This window comes from Aulostomus chinensis, chromosome 17 (assembly GCF_037954235.1).
Source record: "Aulostomus chinensis isolate RoL2024-O1b breed Wild chromosome 17, RoL_Achi_v1.0, whole genome shotgun sequence".
NCBI lineage: Eukaryota > Metazoa > Chordata > Actinopteri > Syngnathiformes > Aulostomidae > Aulostomus > Aulostomus chinensis.
Window position 1 is genome coordinate 16,583,614 of NC_141336.1, and position 20,726 is coordinate 16,604,339.

General features: G+C 41.9%; 1 protein-coding gene across 1 annotated transcript; it reads right to left on the reverse strand.

Annotated features, from left to right (window-relative positions):
* Positions 1-28: 28 nt before the first annotated feature.
* Positions 29-6,875, reverse strand: LOC147246521 (snake venom 5'-nucleotidase-like). The gene is made up of 9 exons (XM_086181657.1): positions 6,480-6,875; positions 6,185-6,407; positions 5,776-5,964; positions 5,479-5,676; positions 5,122-5,276; positions 4,070-4,178; positions 3,846-3,995; positions 2,541-2,741; positions 29-1,135 (listed from the first exon to the last, which is right to left on the reverse strand). The coding sequence occupies exons 1-9, from the start codon at positions 6,822-6,824 to the stop codon at positions 978-980; spliced, it is 1,728 nt and encodes a 575-aa protein (XP_086037783.1). The 5' UTR covers positions 6,825-6,875; the 3' UTR covers positions 29-977.
* Between the last annotated feature and the right edge of the window lie 13,851 nt (positions 6,876-20,726).

The following is a 20,726-nucleotide window of genomic DNA, read 5'->3' on the forward strand; positions in this document are numbered from 1 at the left end:
TTGTACTTCATAAATGAGCAAAAGTAATGACTGAAATTCTGTGTTTTATTTCTGTTGACGGTACAAGTGTAAAACAAAAAAGCTTGCCCTGTGAAATAATATAATATTAATTAGCCAGACAATTGAACAAAAAAATGCAAAACTCTAAAAGGAGGTTTGTTGCTTCCAGTTTTGTGTCATTAGTAACATCCTGTGGGAGTTAATAAGACAAAGGTGGAAGATCAGACTTTAAGGAGGATTTCCTATCTCTGAGGTAAACTCTACCAAATCCGATGTAATAAAAAAAAAAAAAAAAAGAGGCAATTTTTTCGCTTTGTTAAATGCATCTGCACCCAAATTTGACGGGGCCAGTCCTGTTCTGGTGAAATTGGGGAACATAGTTGTTTTTTTGGTTTTTTTTGCGGAATCCAATTCAAGATGAGACAGACGCCACAGCGAGGGTGAAGTGCTCGCTCACTCTGAGAAGGTTGACGCACGACAATACCCGCCAAAGCCTTGCGTTACAAATTTATCATCATAAACACACCAACTGTACTTTTGTTGCGTTTATGATGATAAATAAATGACTTTGGAATTCAAAAAAAAATCACTCACAGTAGTTTTCTAGTGAAAAAAAAATCAAGTCTCGACAAAAAAAGAGATTAAGTGACAGGAACATCCCAACAACCACGGAGGTGCAGGCTTCAACACATTTTATCAACACATCTCTCTCACACCCGCTAGTGCTTCCTGGCAGATGCTCAAAGAAGGACCCATGAATCATTTAGCACAAAGAAATCACTCATTTAAGTCATTATCTGATTAGTGGGATAATCAGAACTTCCATTCTTGGGGTTTGTTTCGTTTTGTGTTTTTGAATCTACCCTGAGGCTGAACATCGAACTACCCTCATCCTCTAGTTATCCTTGAAGGCAAGTCCCAGAGGTGTCGCAGAGCGGCCGATAAAAACGGCCGCTCAGTTCATCCCTGAGTGCGCATCAGAGTGTCAGAGACAGACACACACTTAGCAGCAGCAGAACCAAGCTGTGGGCCGCCAGGACAGCCGAGTTCCTGAACCTGATCCGGCCTTCGACTGCGGGGTAGACGCGCTTCATCTCTGAGATGTATTTGGACAGAACTGAAATGTCCATGTCACCTGTGAGAGGAGTCAACAACAACAAAAAAAACAGCGAGTTAGTATTTTATAGCATTGAGCATCAGACCTGCATCAGTTGAGTTTGCATCTGGTAGAACATTCCCAACCAAACTGAAACATACTCAAGAATATTGAACCGCTCGGTTAAATTAGCGGCCGGGATTCTACGTAAAATAAATTCATTGGCTTTCTGCTCATGTACAAAAGCACATGTTCTCAATTGTTTACAGTTATATAAGCTGTGTTTATGCGGATAAGAGAAGGACGTGGTTTGCAATAGGGCCAGTAGGAGAATAGGCATCTGCTTTAGATAAGACAGCTTTGAATAGTTATGGCAGTATCTGGCGACATCTCTTAATCTGAGTGGAACGGGCCTCTTGGAATTCAGCTGGAGTCACTTGGTTTCCTTTTAAAACTGAAATGTATTCACACCCACTGAGAGCAATAAGTTTAAATTTAACGAACATTAAAATAAAAAACAAAACAAAACAAAACAAAACACAATACAGCCAAAGGACTCAAAAGGCTTTGGATGCAGCATGTTTCAAGCTTGCACGTTTGCCCTAGGCAGCGTCCCGCCTTTCCAACCCCCCCCCCCCCCCCCCGATGTCATATGGGGTTTGCAGGTCATGCTATAATGCATCTTTGCTTTGGGCTCGTATTCTGCTGTTCTCTCAAGATGTTTCACTGTCAGAATTGATCATGTGCTCATATTCCCACACTCTCACATGCCTGTACATCATCACACACTGACGTTGGGTATCCGCTATATGATCGATGAAAAGTTCTGTCCTGCCACGTCACGATCAAATTCAGACTCTTAGCCATACATACACATGTGCACAAATACTGCAACAGAAAGGATCAGTCAGGATATTAAAAAGACTAAAAAAAAAAAATCACCAAGTGTAAAGGCTCTCATTAAAAATTCTTAGAAGTTAATTGCATTTCTTGGATTTAAAAGCACAGAAGCATCAGATTTGCTGGAAAATTAAGTTTTTCATGGGTTTTCTTCAATACTGAGCAAGAATATCTCCTCGCGCCATCCTGACACACACAAACACATCATTTAAAGATTAATTCACAATGCACTTTGCCCTTCTGTTGGAATATTTTTTTCCACTTTGATTAATAAATACCTTTTCCTGACTCAACGAGTCCAGCTAGTGTATCTTCTCTCTAAAATCAACCGCAGCTGTACAGGTCAACATTTTTGCTTAGCCAAAATGCCACTGCCTCACTTTCGTATGGTCAGTGCCTGGTCCCAAGCGCCACCTAGTGGGTACAGGAAGTGACATTTGCCACACAGTACACACTTAATTCTTCATGCGAAATCCAGATATTGGCACCACCCTGTTACTATCTCACACACACAAACGCACGCGCTGTCACACTTGCTGCACACCTGTGTTGTGCTTCACCATTTCCTCCTTGATCATGTGGTAGCTATCGCCTCCGTCTATGATGTAAGAAGGCATGGCCACCGTGTACGTCTTCTCCAGGTCTAACGGCTCATACTTTGGCACTCGGCAGTTCGTGCAGAGCATCGACAAGGCTGCTACTCGCTGGTTGACTGGCTTTGACAGGTCGTACTCCACATGAATGCCTGGAAATAGAAAAGAGTGGAAATTAAAGCTGCAAGCAGCGTTGTTAGGGCCTGAGCCTCCCTGCGGCCGGGTGCCAAACGCCGGCCTGAATCCAACGATGTAATTGGCAAATCCCTGGGCCTTGTAGTTTAGGAGGAAGAAGCCTCAGTGTGACTCACAGTCTGAGAGCAGAGCTGAGAGCTGGCCCTTTAAGAGCCCCTCCCCCGCTGCTCTCTGTGTCAGAGTGGAGAGCAGAGGAGGATTGTGACATTTTTAGTGTGTCAAAATCAAATTGCTCTGCATATGTTGGGTAAAAGTGGAACATAATACCATATTTTTGTAGGGATTTTTTTCAGGAATACAGTGGTGTGTTTTTTGAAGCTGTGGGAGTTTTAGTTTACATGGGAGAAGCGAGTGTTTGAGAGTATGTACCATGAGATGAGACAGGTTCCCCATTGGTTTCCATTGTAAGGTGAAAAGTGTCTCCCCCAATTGGAGGGCTTATAAAATCCAAACTGTTGGCGCTATATAAATTTTTTTTTTAACAACTTTTAATCAGCAGAGTTTGGAGAGTCATTTATTAATTTTTGGAAGCGATACCATGAACGCCCTAGGTCCTAGGGCGTTCATGGTATCGCTTCCTGCAAACACTATCTCTTCCTAGGGCCTAGGAAGAGATAGCGTTTGTTGTCCAAAAGTGGACATTCGTGTCCACATTGTGGACGTCCTGTTAGAGTTAGGTCAGAGGTGTCTGCATATGATTTGTCCGTCTTTTTGAGACGAATAAAACGGTATTGGTCCCATGTCTGTAGGACATTCCTACAGGCCGTGGTGTGGTTTTTTTGTGTATCTAGGTGGCGCTATTGAGTAGAGCGCTGTTTTTTTGTTTAATTATCAAATTTGTAACTGCACTCGATGTGTGTACCAAATTTGGTTAGATTGAGCATGTTTAGGTGCTCAAATTAACTTTTGAAGTGGCGAGTGTGTCGAGCAAACATAATAGGGTCTTCGCCCCGGAGTACCTCCGTGCTCAGGCCCTAATTATGTTTGCCATGGCAACATTTCTCACCTATTTTACGAAAAAAAAAAACAACAGAAAGAGAATTTTAATATCAAAGACGGACCTGAGACTTGAAGAAACTCTCCTGACATGGATCCGTATCTGTGAACAGAATGTTCAAACGCCTTTTTCACAGTAGATCCTTTTATCTGGACCAGGTCAAAGGTCGCTCCGAATGGCAGGACAGTGAGGATCTCCTCCATGGTTATGCTACCTGTAAGAAGAAGAGTCAACCCCTTTTTAAAAGAAGCGGTTCTGTAACGAAGCGCTGCGTTATTCTGTCCTTACCGTTCCTGTAGCGCTCGTCTATAGCCGTCCGTATGGATCCACTGTTCAACATGCAGATGCCCACGTGATTCCACTGCAGCTCATTTGAATACTTCAAATAGTGATAAATCTGAAAAGAAGAACGGGTAAAATCAGATGTTAAGACTGATCTTTTAGGGATCGGAATAAAAAAAAAACCTAAACAAAAAACAGCACTTTCTCTTCCATACATACCAACTCAAACAGTAAACATGCACGGACAGGATCTGAAATTACAGCCGTAGAGCCGAGAGCATCACAACATCCTTGTGACTCAAACTTGAACTCTCTCAAATGCGTGTTGCACAAAAAAACAGAGCAACCCAGAAAATGACATCATAATTACATCATTTCGACATTTGTCATCGCCAGAAGTTGTAAAAACGCTCAAGCATTGGCTGATTTTCCCACTGTTCCTGGAATCAAACCTGTGTGAAATACTCATCCAAGTCCAAGTGGGGTTTTTTTCAGTACGATTAAAAAAAAAACAAAAAAACAACCTGTTTAGTTTAAAAGACTCATTCTAAGAGTTTGCCACAAATAAATAGTTTACATGAATCAGATCTTGTAGAAAAATTTAAAGTGTACCACTGCAAGTCAAGAGAGACTCAATCACAAAAATTCTGCAAATATTTAGTCAAACTGCGGGTCGTTAAAACTTGTTTGTAGAGGTTCTAATAATGAAACTGTGTACGTACGTGTTACCTAAATGATGGTAACACTGGAGGTAAAATGGTGTTTTAGGGTATTCCATGATTGGTTGTAAAAAAAAAAAAAAAACAATTTCAATAAATTTGCTTCATAGCTGTTCTATATACATTTTAGAACAGTCTCTAAAGTCTAGTTCTGATAGTTCTGCTTCCGCAGAGCTGCAGAAATTTATATTTCAGTGAGAAACAAAAAACCCACAGTGAGTAGAGATGTAAATGGAGCAAGGAAACGCCCAGGAACTGCTCTTAGTTCACAGGGTTCAAACGTCAAGACCAAGCCTGCTGAACGTATGAATTCCTGAATGAATATATTTTCATTATTACCATCGCATCACAAATCAAGTTTCCAAGGTTACACTCCCGAAACCGACATTCCTCAAAGGATCCATTGAGGTAGACCAACGTCTGTCCGACATATTGTGACGAGTACCGGGCCAAGTCCTTCCTCCAGCTCGCGATGTCGGCGAGGACATCTGGGTCTGCGTGTTTGGAAAGGGAAAAAAACAAACTCATTTGGGGGCGGGGTTGTGATTTGTGAAAGGATGAAGGAAATTTATTGCCCTGTAATTAGCCGCTAAAGAAAATGTTGCAAACAATGCGTGCATCGATTCGACGGCGCCCTAAACATAAATCCAGACACTCTGGTATTTCTACTTGAAGATCTTCCCGCCAGCTTCCTACCTTGAGGTATGCTGCTGTCCATCAGGATGGGGTTTCCAACCGCTTTGATCACGTTGCCGTCCTCATCGAACTTAACCTTCAGATATCCCAGGTATTTTCCAAAAGCATAGGCCTGGACCACGGGGACATCTCTCCCATCGTTAGACCTGACGATAAAAGGGTAGGGGCCCACTGGTACTTCGGTTGATGGAGGGGTTCCTGAAGAGGGAAGCATTCTTGGTACTGCACAGCCTCCAACTTCCTCTTTACACTGAAATGTGACCGTCAGATTGTATTTCAACAGATAAATGAAAGTACCAGAATAGAGGAACGTGTTGGTGTGTCCTCCGATGACAATGTCGACTCCTCTCACTTTCTTGGCGATTTCTTGATCCACGTCAAATCCCGAGTGTCCCAGAGCGATGATCTTGTCGTAGCCCAGGGTTTCCAGCTTATCAACCTGAACCTGGAGCGACTCCACCTCATCCTCAAACTTTAGATGTGGGCCTGACACAAAGAGGAGGGGAGGACAAGGAAGAAGAGGAAGAAACTCTTACAAGGTTACGCGGCAGAGATCAGTGACCTTGTGACATTTTACAGGACAAAAATGATCACAAAAGGAAACTCTGTGGTTCAGAGACAGAAAAACAACTCCTTCTCATGCAAACTTCAACTCAATGTGCACATACAGAGATGCAGTCACAGCAGCCGGTATGGAAGGAACTACCTGGCTGGGATAAGTAGGGGGTCTCTGCAGTGGTGTATCCCACCACAGCCACCCTCTCTGAGCCCACGGGAAGGATGGTGTACGGCTGGTAGTATCCGGTGAATTTTGCAGCCAAAGTTTGGTCAGGTTTGATGTTGGCATTCACCACAGAGCAGTTAACATTCTGGAGGAAGGGCTGGATCAGACCATCCACCCCATTGTCAAACTCGTGGTTTCCAAAAGCCTGTACAGCATAAGGATATGAATAAGTTTTCAACATTGAATCCACAAATAACGATACTAAAAGAGCATTTACCATAGCATCATAACCAAGTTTGTTCATGAAGTGAGCTGCTTCAGCGCCTTTATAGAAGTTAAACCAGACAGTGCCCTGAAACTGGTCTCCAGCGTCTAAAAACAACACATTCTTCTCTTTTCTCCGGATCTCCGACACTTTGGTGAACCTCCTGGCGACCCCAGCGAAGCAAGGACCCCCGTCCGGGCACTTCCCAGAGTCCACGCTTGTCTCCTCGATCCGTGCATGGTTATCGTTGGTATGAAGTATCGTCACCTCGAAAGTGAAGCTCCTGTCCAAACCTTTCAGAAAAAGAAAGAAGTAGAGGGAGAAGGAGAGAGAGCGCGGAGACTTGCAGACGGTCATGCTGTGGCTGTGCGTAAAAGCGCAATTCTCATCAATTGTATAGCAGGAGAGAGAGAGAGAGAGAGAGAGAGAGAGAGAGAGAGAGAGAGAGAGGCGTGGGCTCTTCCTCTTCAGTGGGCTGTGATGAAAGGTTTTTCCAGATTTTACTTCACGGAACTTTTAAAAACTTTTTGTTTTTTTAGTTTGAATGACGCAAACAATCTAGATGAAGATTAGAAAGTGTTTTTGAACTATTTCTAACTAACTACAATACACACTTTAAGTATGCACTTGCATTGGTTCATTGTGTTGAATTAATTAACATTAATTATGTTGAGGGATAATAAGATGAGGTCTTTTGTCAAACATTTGTAGAGAAGATGGAAAATCACGCACGTCAGGATCCAGATACCCTGCCTCGATCTGAAGGAGAGTTCTTAAATTACATTATTTTCGAATTTACATGATCTTGAGTTTCATCTTCTAACACTGTTATTTGTATATTCATGGAAACCCACTGGGAGAAAAATGAAACATTTAGCTTTGATTTTTTAAGTATTTTCATGGTAAATCATAATTCTGAACTTAAAAATTTGAAATTATTTGCTAAATTGAAAATCACAAGAAAGTAATTTCTTTCGATAAAAAGTCAAATATTACGATGTGAAGGGGGGGGGGGGGAAATCCCAGCCTAAAGAGTTATAACCATAAGATGAAAAATTAAAAAGAAAAGGTCTTGATTGTATAAGTATGACCATGGTAAGTCTTAATTATGAGATCAGGAGTCATAATCTGTAAAAGCAATAATCACAAGAATAAAATCACCTAATTTAGATGAAAGTCAGTTTAATTCAAAGTTAAATCATAAGAAATTAATCACTGTGAAGTCAAGAGGCACGAGATAAAAGGTTAACCATTGGGGTCAATATTTAAACAGTCAAATTATTAGGTTCATAGTCATGATTAATTATGAGGCTGAAGTCAACATGATGAGATTTAAGTCTTAATTTTGAGATAAGTCGTAATTATTCAATAAAAACGAAAAGAATCACATGACAGTCATTTGTTTAGCATAAAGACTCATACATATGATAATGCGTCAATTTTGAGATAAAACGCCAGAGTAATCGGGAGCGACTGGCTCTCTCCCTCAGTCTGGCTGAGGTTACAGAAGGAGGTCGGTTTCCCTCGTCAGGGGAGTCGACACCACCGGTTGAAGCTGAATAAACTAAACGTGAGGTTCCAGCTAAAACACATGCAAACTGGGCGGATGAAATTTCAGGAGCAAAAGGCAAAGAGAAAGGGAATGTTGTTAAAACGGGAAATTAAGCACATGATAGAACTCGGCATCGCCAAACCTCAGGAGACAGCTCCTGGAGTTGCCGTGCATTCCGGTTCCTGAGGCAGATAAAACTCCTCGGTATCTGCTCTGATTTTTTTGTAAACTCAGCAACGGTACAGAACTACATGCCTACCCACTGCCAAGACATGACATGAGATAATTCGATTTATTGAGAGGTAACTGGCAAGACCAGCGTGCCAGGGAGCGTTCAGCTTTTAGAACCCAGAACAGGGTGTCTTCTAATTGCTGAATGTCCCTTGGGCTTCCTCTCAGACGCATGTGCACTGTGTGATTCCTGGTCTAGACAAGGCTGAAGCCTACATTGATGAAGTGGTGGTACTCAGCATCTCCAGGTCAGACCGTCTCAAACATGTGAATGCCGTGTTGCAGCGACCGAAAGAAGCCAAAATTAATACTAAACTTGGCGAAAGTCAGGAATTGCTCCCGTTCTCTCAAGTATTTGGGAAAAGTGTTTGGACGGAGCAAAGAGCAACTGGTGTCTGTGCAGGCGGAGGTGATCATAAACCTCCCTGTTCACATCACCAGCGGAGAGTTTAACCTTTCTTGGGAATGGCTTGGTATTAGACGGCATTTTGCCACCGTTTTGCATTGGTTGTCTCCCCCCTAACAGACTCGACCGACCCCAAGATCCCATTTCAGTGGACGTCAACAGTGCCAGATTCCATTTGAAACGGCAAAAATCTCTCCTGCCAACTGTGTCGACACCTAACTATGGTCCTTCTTTTGCGATCCACGCAGACGAAGGTGATGTGGCGCCGGAGCGGTGCTTGTCCAAACTGATGACAATGGAGGAGAGAATCCTGTGGCATTTCTCTCCAAAGAATCAAAGTCCTTGTCACGTGCGCTCCTCAACTATCACAAAGGAGCTTTGAGTGTTTTGAAATCTATGTCTCATGCAGGTGATTTGCAGTCTGTTGTTCCCACAGCAGGAAACTACCTCTCAAAATCTGATGCGGAAAAGGAAAATACAGTTCAGTTGCTGACTGTACATCGCAGCTGGGAGTGGTCGTCGGTTAATGAATGTTTAATTCCCTCTGTGCTACAAAGATTGCTACAAGTTTCTGTTTGTCACCTGCATGCATGCATGGTTGTGTCTGAGCTGGATGTTTTGAACATCATAAAGCTGTTGTTTTTAGGCCTTTTCAAAAATCTTGATCCACTGTTTGGTTTGGGGAAAATGAATTTATGTTTTTAGTTGGGATTTTTTAATTTGTGTTATGCCAACAAATTGATAACAGGTGTTGTCTTTCAGGGGGGAGGTGCTGTCAAGTCCAGGCGACAGGTTTCCCTCCTCCTGGCTCATCAGGAGCTACCGGCTGCACCTGTGATGGTCTCCCTCCCTCAGCCTGGCTGAGAGGTCACATAAGGAGGTTGCTTTCCCTCGTCAGGAGAGTCAACACCACCAGTAGACCATCTGACCCTCTGTTTGCGTGACTGAGTTCAACTAGTGGTCAAAGTGGGTTTTCACTTTGATTCTAAACTGTTTTCCACCAGCCTCCTGGCCCTTATCACTCTGATCTTCACAGCGATTCCTAACTCTGGTTTTCTTATGTTTTGGGCCAAACTCGTGTTGGTCTTTTATTTTGAAAGAATTAACCACCTTTTTAAAACCCAAGGAAATGGGTTTCTATGTCTTGGAAATGATGCTGATTATCGGTTGCTTCAAAAATAGTATTTATTAAAACTTCTTAAAGTTTAAAAAAACAATCTGTTTTGATTAAAAGGAGCCATTTGTCTGCTGTGAATTCAAAGCTGTTGACTCACTAGCGCCTCTCAGTGGAGACAGCTGATATTGGAAAAACTCCCCTGAAAACCAAATGTCACTAAATGTTAATTAAAAGCCAGTTATTGAGTTTTTAGCTGTGGGAGTAATGAGATATCATGCAGACAGAAAATAAACCGAACAAAAATACAAATTAAAGAAATATTCCTTGCAGAGGTAACTAACTGGTTTAATCATGCGTGAAGCAGAACTCAGCCGTCATGGAGCGAAATCAACCCAATAAAAGCTGACAAAGTAATAGAGCACACAGCAAGCCAGTGAGTGATGGTAACTGACAAGTGAAAACACTTGTGCGTAATCAAATGTGGCATGCCTCATTGCATTTAACAGCTCTTGTTAGTCACTGTACTCGCTGATATATTCAAAGCAGTATAAAATGCATTTTCCCTTCCTCATAAACCTTTTACAAAGACAGTCTATCAACTAAAAGTTTATTGGTAGGAAAGAAATGCGGTTCACGTCGGCGGGAACACACTTGATGACAATATAAACGCTCAGAAAAACAAGAGTTGGGAGGGACATCCTGTGAAAATTAGCATAAAAGTCAAGAAAAGTTACAGACACCATCTTTTTTTAATATTCTGGAAGTGTTCTGATGGTGAATCCTGATCATTCTCATTGCTGGCTCCACTCACCTGCCTCGGCAGCCGGTTTTTGGTGGCTCCGTGGATGGAAATAGATCCGTTACGGCAATTTGGGCTGAAATACATCTTCAACTCTTTGAATGCTACGCTATAAAATTTTGCCCAGACATTCACAATCTCCTGAAAAACAAATCTTTTCTCAAAGGCCACCAGCCGTCTGAAAGTTATTAGTTCAATATTTTGACAGCTGATGACATTTAGGTGATTTGAAGCTTGGATGTAATCTAATGACGTTGCCCCCCCCCCCCCATTCCTCCCCTCCCCGCCCCCGACCTGGTGCTCAATCTCACGTGGAGGTCAAGGTTTGCAATCATCCGGGGAAATATCTCAACATCTCTTTGACATGCTGTTAAATTTGGCACATGCCTCTCTCGATGAATTCCAAGTGCCATTTTGTATTTCCTTGTCAGGTCAAAACTTTGTTCTTAACTCACAATATTATCAAGTAAAACCTTGGAAGTGTTGCGTTCAGCAGCACCACAACAAGGTGGGGGGGGGGGGGTAAAGAGAAAAACAAAAAACAAGATGATCCACTCAGGAGATAAAGAGGCTGGCTGTATTGTAATAGAAAGGTTGCTGGTTTGATCCCCTCTACCTCCAGTGACAAAGTGTCCTTCAGCAGCACACTGAACTACAATCTGCTGAAGGACACTTTTCAATCAGCCTCGTCCTCTCTTGATGTCTTTGGACTGTGGGAGGAAGCTGGAGTACCAGAGAGAACCCAGCAGGAACAGGGAGAACATGCAGACTCACACAGAAAGATCCTGTGCTGGAGCTGGGACTTGAACCCAGAACCTTCTTGCTGTGAGACGACAGTGCTGACCACTGCACCACCATGCCGCCAACTCTTTTACCATTTAATTGAATAAATATTGCTCTCTGGTGCCCCTAGTGGTCAGAACCGTAAAGGTTCCGAGAGAGGTTAAACACAATCGTGTCCCTGTGTTAGTAGTTTATTTATCTCTTGATATGTACCAATTATGTAAAAAAAAACAAAAAAAAACAACATTCTACACATTCTGTTGTCCTCACTGGTTCATGTAATATATGATAAGGACCTCCCTTCCTTTCACAGGGTCTTGGAAGAGCAGATCAAGCAGCTCACCAAATCCCACAGAAGTCTTGACGTAAAACATTTTAGAAATGTGTGAACAACCCAGAAACCCGTGCAGTTTTACACAGGAGGTGACACAGTTAGACAGATAGTGTTGTGTACACACACACACGCGCACACACACACACACACGCACACATGCACACACGTGTCCTGTTCAGTACCCCTTAGGTGGGCAAAACTCCTTTTCTGTTACCATCTCGTGTGTCTAGATAACTTTCAGTAAGTGCAGTGGTGATAAAATGGGTTAACGTTCTCCTTGATTGAAATATGTCTTCCAGGGCACTGAGGTTGGAAGTGTTGACTCAATAAATCATCTGGTCTGGACTTAAAATCATTCCTGAAATAAGGCAACAGACCCAGTGAACCAGCACCAACAACAACAACATGTAGATAATACACAATAGTATTTCTCCGGGCGTCTGGGGTGTTGCTGAGCCCTGTAACCTCTTCTTATCACACTCCATGAAGCAGCACTGATGTGTGTTATTATCACGTTCACCCATGGAGGGTTACATTTCCTCAAGCGATCGTGTCTTTCTGCATGCTAACCTCACGCGTGTTTAATCAAAACATACAAAAATGTGACAGCGTTATTCCTCCAGGAGGCAGTAAATCACGTCTTGTCTCGCACATAATCAAGTTTAATTGTTCTGTATCTCAGAGCCGCATGTCAATTACAATATTTGCAATCTATACCGCCGGGTGATCTTCCATTAATTGTTAAAATGAGGCCATCTGTGGAACCGTATTTGCATACTGAGAATGTTTAGAAACAGAACGATATGCATTATGCAACAAATCCTCACTGACTGACACAATGGTATCACTGCAGGATCACCACCACAGCTTAATAAATCAATTCTACGCTTGCTTCCCTCTCTGAAAGTGCTGATGAAAATCATTACCGCCTGCAGTCAGTTTCCCATCTGACAGCTCTGTTCCTAAACGGACCCTTCCACTCCAGCCAAAATGAGTCTGACCGCAGCAACACAGGCCTGTTATCAATCAGCAGTCGTCACCGCAGCTTATTTCCTGTCACGTTTCCCCCAGGGAATAAGATTTTGTACTGTACAGTACACTCGGAATGCACTTACACCTGTCTTGCTTTGCCGTTCGCTGAAGACGAATAACCCCAACAGTAGACACACAGAGGGGTCTTTGGAATTTACAAAAAAAAAAAAAAAAAATGGGGCAGAAGTACTTCAAAAAGTGGCACAGTCCCCTACATGGTCGCTCCCTCATCCGATTTGGAAAGTTTGAACCCCATAAAATCCTAAATAGAAGCCCAAATCTCTCCTGATACAGTTTTAGCAGGGGGCCTTCGAGAGCTGATTGGCCCAAGCAGAAGACGCCATATGCCATCAGACCAGGCTGGGTCGCACTGCTGTGGGATGGGTTCTGCAACCGTGTCCTATATTTCTCTCATTGTGCTCTAAAAGCAGCCTTCAGATAACACACAGTAGGGGGAGATGTATTCTGTGAAATACTTGTAGTAATATTACATCTGTGACTGCAGCAGTGTTGCTGGCAGGGTAGTGTTAACAGGCCATCTTACAGTAAACTCTTATTGGTTCCACCAAAAAAAAGAAAGAAAAAAAAAGTCAAGCAGTCAACATAAATGTGCACTCATTTAACGAAGGATCTGTATTTGCTAATAACTCTTATGACCCACAATTCACAGCAAATGGAGTGTTCACACCCCCCCCCCCCTCCCCAAGAAGTTGTAGTTTTTATTTATTTACTGGGTAACTGTGCTTCATTGCCCTGGACCCCCAAATAACTAAAACTGCCCCTCTTGCTTTGTCCAATAGTTTGGGCTCTTTATTAATTCATTTTCCACCACTTCTTGTACATTGTGAGAGCATTTCCTTTTTATATTTGTGAAAAATCTGTGTGCAGTTTTTTTTTTTATTATTAAATGCCAAGCTGTAAAAGAGAAATTAAAAATAGTTCTGTTTCATTTCACTTTTTAAAAAAAATCTATTTCAAATTACCTACACTTATTTGGAGCACGACGCTAATAAATTTTTAAACTTGACATGCAGCTATAAAAACAGATTCCACGCGCAGACGCTGGGAACAGGAACATAACGCTCCCTCACTGTTTTAAATCCAGGCATATCACACGGCTGCAGAGGTGAGATACTTCTCAGATCCAAATTCCAAACACAGCTGACCCAGCTGCTTGGCTTGATGACTTCTCCTGTGTTTCATCTCATAAACACTTGGATAGAAAGAAGCCATTCCCTACAGCGGTGGTTTTGGGGGAGGTGGAGAAGGAGGGTGGTGTGTTATGACAACAAGGGATCTGCCCTGATTTGTGGTTGCCCTATTTGACGACTGCTGTCAGTTATCCAGGATAGACACACAACACCCCAATAACTAAAATAACTATAACTAAACTATAACTAAAATGTGCTCAAAGTGTTCCTGATGAACTTAAAACTCTGAATTAGTGTTTGGAAATCTCTTGTGGATGTGACACTGCACCTTGTTGTGCGTTGTGTCAAAGCTGCGTAAATGATTTTTTTCATGATGCACCCCGAGAGAAACACTGATTTCGGCTCTTCAGATTATTATTTTAGTTTCACCATCACTGATTAGTTTAGACGGCTATGCAAAGGGAAAAATAAATCTCGAAAAAGACTCGCTGGTGTGTATTCAGGGGTTCAAAAGTCAATCGTTTCACTTGGAAGTTGGAGGACAATGAAACTGAACAGGAAGAGTTTTAGGTTTCTTGTAAACATGATTTATTTAGGGAGGGTTCATCGAGAGATCAGCCATCTCTTTTGCAGGAACGCCCTGATGACCTGGGAGTCGACCAGTAACGCCACAGTCTGATCTGCTGGCTACAGAGCAGCTCTACCGGGGCAGTCGGGGGTTAAGGGCCTTCATCAACTGCGACACAATGGTGTTAATGAGGAACGCTGATTATGAAATGTAGCACAGATGCTACATGCAGGTGGGAAATGTATATAATACTCCGGATGAATGCTGATGTCATTCTTAAAACGTTAAAACAGGTTGGATGTGGAGTCGTGGGGGAATTTTTCAAACCGGAACACAATGTCCTGCAGGAATCTCAGGCTGCAGACATTTTACAGCTGCAGTCCTGTGGACGTTTCTTGGCAAGAACCCAAAGCCTTTTTTTTTAAACTCACCTACAGAAATCAGGATTTCTTCAACTTTTGAACACTCACTCACGTTATAATCAACAAACCCCTCCTCTGCCAGATAAACATCAACATGAAATACTGTTAATTATTTAAACGCATTCCACCCAGATGCATAAAGGGGAATCTGTATGATACTTGATGTAAATAAATTTTTGTGGTAACTTTACGGCCCGCTGGATATCTTATTACTGGACTAAAAATAGGACCTTCAGTGTGAGCCAGTGTGAGATTGGATGTAGCCGGGGACAGTGCTTTACTGCAATGTGTTTAGAGATGAGGGGAGATTATGGAAACAGAGTCCCAGAAATTGCCATGCTGCTACTGCTACCACTGAACTGGGTCACCCATGCTCATGCTCTCACATATAACAATAAAACAAAAACATCATGTGAAAAAAAAAAAAACTCAAATATTTATGAATTCAGCTTTACAGGAAATGTGGTTGCATCTAAATCAACAAGCTTTCCAGCAAATCCCAAAGTTGCGACCCCCGTTCTCCTGCACCTAAATCTCCAGCTGCACCTATGAATGTGTGTTTTTGCATGTTTTATCGGAGTGAGACGATGGCGTGAAAACAGCAACGGTGCATGTGTTTTGGTGTGGCGATAGCGGTCGCGTTTCGCCCGGTGTTTTTGCATTAGCAAGGCCAGACAGTCAGTCAAGGGGTGCAATCATGGGCTCGCAGGAGGGTCTGGTTCACTGAGCTCCTGCCTGACAATGCTCTCCGTCGAGCCTGGATACAGAGGGATGGCTGGTGTTTGTCACATCTGCAGGGGAATTCAAGTGCAACACTTGTAGGGATTACACACACACACACACACACACACACACACAAATCAATGGTTAAATATATAACAGATACAAAATACAGTCACAAATTCAGTGCTAGCTTTCTTGTTTTATTGTCTAATTTAGTTTATTGCAGATGTGTCACATACTTGTGAAAAAAGAAGGAATTATCTGCATTGCCTCCTTCATTTCAACTGACATCATTCCAACTGAGCGGCGTGTTCACTCCTCCATGTCATATATCTGATGTGCACTTTCAGACATTCATCTCGTCTTCTAGCGTCATCATAACAACCTTTTCACAGACCACCAACAACACATTCCAGCAGATACGGATCCAAAACCCATTGGAAACATCTGGATGATCTCATAGTTCTTTCTCAACATTTAAAAAATATTAACAACAATATTAATGATAAAAGTTAACAATGGGGAAACATATAAATAATGAGGAAAATAACTGGGGTGGCATAACTCAGAGGTAGAGTGGCCGTCTAGTGGTGACCATGTCGAAGTGTCCTTGAGCAAGACACTGAGCCCCTAATTGCTCCTGAAGGTGCTGCGACGGACTCGTGACCCATCCAGGGTGAACCCCGCCTCATGCCGATATCAGCTGGGATAGGCTCCAGCAACCCTTCACGGATAAGCGGTATAGAAAATGGATGGATGGATGGATGGATGGATACCCGGCCATGCTCCTATGGGTCAGCACTGAGGTGATTTGTTACCGCAGTAGGCCTCATTGTTCTTTGCCTTCAGAGTCACTTAATATCATGCAGCTACATCGTAGTATGATGCGAGCTCACCATGTTCAGGGGTATAATTAAATGAAGACAGTAGTGGTTTAAGTTGTTCACTGAATGTTTTATACCACTCAGATACTCTGTCTGTACCAGAACACAAGTTATTTTCAAGTTAGGACATTCTGAGCTTCCCCAAATGACGTCACTGTCAATATCACTGTTTGGTACATTACTGACTCTTATTCTACCTTAAATATCTCTTTTATGCCTTGATAGATTACAGTCACCATGTTATTTGATTGTTTCACTGGTGAGTGGGGGATGGGTAGTTAAATAATGCTGTGAGAACAATGGTTTTTTGCATGTGTTACGTGCCTTATTTTAAAACCTTGATCGATCTCCCATCCTTGTCTTTGTATGCTAATAACTGACCCCTGACCTGGTGAACTAGAGAGAACCTGGGCTTTCTGTTGAAGGGGTTGAGATACATGCTAAGATGCCATTCAGGGTAGAGAATATCAGACCTTCCTTCCTCAGAATAACCAGTAGGTCTTTTATTTTATTATATCTATTTATTTTTTCTCCTGAGTTGTACAATGCCAATTCATCCTTCAAAGCTATTTCGGATGCACATGGGAGGAGCTTCCCCTCGACTTTGAATAAGCATCCTGACTGACCAGAGGAGGCGCTATTGCAGCACACATACCTTCATCCAGCTTCCCACCAGCACGCATGGCCCATTGCCTCTCTATGGATGCCCAAACAAGCCAAAGGCAACACAGCACAAAAGAAAAAGCCCCCTCCACCACCACCACCCACTGTAATCATTTGTACGTGACAGATGATGGATCATCTGTATGCGGAGGTGGAGGGAGCAGGTGATGGTTACATAAAAAGGCAGACTGCAGTGCAAACCATTATCTTCTCTTAACCATTTGTTCCTTCACTTAGCCAAATAAACCCCCCCCCACCATTTTTTTTGTATTTTTCTTTCCCCTTCGGTTTAGAGACTCCTCCTGTGTGAGCTTTGATTTTGAAAAATAAAATGTGAAGGAAAATCAATGACAAAAATAGTCCCTGCTTTAACACAAAGTAAAGTGTACGGTCCTTTTTTTTTTTTTTTTTGTACCAGAGTGAGCTTTTAATTAATATTTGCTTTATTATTATCATTTAAGTTAACTTTCTCTCTGTCTCGAAAAGAGATAAAAAAATTAACACCATTATCTTGGATTGTGGAGGAAAGACATATTCCTAGTGTCATTTTCAAGGGTATCATCGGCATTAAGGTATTCCATGGAGTCAAAGAAAGAGATATCCCCATGCTCCATGATGGTCACCCTCCTCAGAGAAATATCTCACTGAGCCATGAAAATATGGAAAGCCTTTTTAACCTTGAAAATATCCGTGTGAATGTATGGGATCAATTACCTTATAAGATGAATTGTACATGCATGAAAATTACAGAATTTCACTTTTTAAAATCATAATATTGGCTTCAACCAAAACACAGGCTTCTGTATTCAGTGGAACATTTGTTTACACCGATGCTCTTCAACATCCATTTGTCCACAACCAACAGTCTTTGAGAGGCTGTTCGAGCCTGCCATAGATTATTAGTTAAAACCCCGGGAAATCGGATGGATGCGTCATTAATTTGCACCTCAGTGAGCTAACTTCACACTGCATTAAACTCTAAATACGATAAATACGCTCAGATGTTCGACTAAAAATCTCTTTATTTGAAAAAAAAGGGTTTATCCTACATTTTCTGGTGGCTAAATTATTTTAACTGTTGAGAACATCTTCACCCAAGCTCCTGAATTCTCTGCATCCTTGCCAGAGGAACATCGGCACACTTGTGGCTTGTGTGTGTGCGAGTATGTATATAATGTATATGTATTCCAGAATCACTGGATGGATATGTTGCGATGGATTAGTTAAAATTCAATTAAATTCTAACAGAATTCTGAACTATGAAGTCAATTTGCTTTCAGAGGCTCTATAATTTGTGTATAATGCATCCTCCTCTGCCCTTAGACGCTCAGTCAAACATCCCCAAAAAAACAAAACAAAACAGACTGGTTCTATAAAACAATGGACAAGTTCATAAACAGGATTTTTTCATGTGAGCTCATTATTGATCAGTTCATATTCATAAGTAAGCAGTTGTAGTAAATATGACCTCATGAAAATAGGAAATCCCATGACTGTAAAAGTCTGTATGAGGAGATGGAGGAAGCAGAGGATGGACTGGTGGATGGCCGAGGTTTCAGGCTCCTAGAGGGAGGAGAAGGTTGTTTGACAGGATATTTGGATACTGTGTATTTGCACATGTGGATGCCGTACAGCTGCAGTGGGACCATCCTGCTGTTTGTGTCACCAGTGTTGAATGTTGTCTTCCTGTTGTTGTTGTTGTTGTTTTTTGGCAAATTTGCAATCATTTCAACCCAAAACCAGATGTTTTTAAAACTACAATCAGGTATTTTTGTTCCCTAAATCTAACCAGACCGTTCAAACAATGCATCGTATTTGAGAGCCTGAATTAAAGACTCAGCCTGGGTGAGAGAACACACAGGAGCTGTCCCTGGTTCTCATTTAGTTTGCTGTTCCTGTGTAGTGCTGAAACTTTTCTCATCACTGGGCGCGATGTGGTTAAACAGTTCTCTGTCCTTACGCTTACAGTTCGAAACATATTAATGAACATGATCTGAAATAATGACAAAGGCACCAAAGCTTTCAACGGATGTAATGTTTTGTTATTAATAAATTTATTACAGTTCAAATATCAATCTGTGCATCCTCTCCCTGTGCAATCATTTAATTCTCATCATCTGTCTTTCTCTTTATCTTCTATTAGAGAATTTTGTTTGAGTTCATAAACTGAATGGTTAAATTTGCCATAAATCTATGACTCATGGCCATCCAAGTGACTGTGGGCGGTCGAGGACTGATCGAAAAAAAACAACAACCCTCTGTGAATGTGTTTTCCAAAAATATTGCCCCAAAACAACTCCAAACTATTTCTTCTACATATTTTAGCCACAAACCCGGCTGCACTTGCAGACAATCGAGTGGGAGCAAGAGACTAGAGGGAGCAACAGCACGCAAGTCAATTTCAATTAAAAGTTTTTGATGAGGAAATGAATGAAAGTAGAGGGGGAGATATGATTGCAACAGCCGCTTGAGATGAGAAAAGAGTATATAACACTAGATTCATTACTTGAAGTCATTTCACTTTCTCACTTTGGGAAATGGACAATGTCCAAGTGTGTGTGTGTGTGTATATATGTGTATGTGTGTGTGGCATTCATTAATTTATATATTTCCTGACCACAGTCAAAATTCATTTCCAAAAAAAAATCATCAGGCCATTGAATGTATTTCTCTATTACAGTTTCATGACAGCGAGGTCAGAACCTCAGAACCCGCATGATGCATTCATGGGGGAGTGAGAGGTTCACAGCCTGGAGTGTTACCTTCACTGACCCCACACTAATATCAGCAACTGACTTCTCCATACATCACAAGTGTGTGAACCTCTGCTCTTAATTTCTCCATCCACAAAATCATTAAAGTTCCACTCCAGTTCATGCATTTTTTTTTGTCTGCGTTCATTAAGATTCCAGTTTTTTTAAGAGGCGGTCCTTGGAGTATGATTTGTTTTTTTTGGAAGCTTCTGATCCAAAATTCATCAGACAGTGTTGAAAATTGAAGGTTCAATGCCACAAACTCAACTCAACTCAACTCAACTCAACTTTATTTATAAAGCACTTTAAAAACAACCACAGCTGAAAACAAAGTGCTGTACATAAATAGTCACAAAACATAATAATCAAGTGAAAAACAATAAAGATAATAAAACAGGAGCAAAGTCTCATGCTGGGTCAAAACCCAAGGAATAAAAATGGGTTTTAAGATGAGTTTTAAAAATGGACAGTGAAGAAGCCTGTCTGATGTGCAAAGGCAGATCGTTCCATAATTTGGGATCAGCAACAGAAAAGGCTCTATCCCCTCTGAGCTTCCGCTTAGACCTCGGTACCTCCAGGAGCAGCTGATCAGCTGACCTGAGGCACCAAGCAGGAGCATGAGGGTGAAGCAGCTCAGAGAGGTAAGGGGGGGGCGAGACCATTTAAGGATTTAAAAACAAATAAAAGAATCTTAAAATGAACCCTGAAGTGCACAGGCAGCCAGTGGAGGGAGGCCAGAACGAGCGTTATGTGCTCCTTCTTACGTGCTCCAGTTAAAAGTCGAACAGCAGCATTTTGTACCAACTGGAGATGTGAGAGGGAAGACTGGCTGATTCCAAAA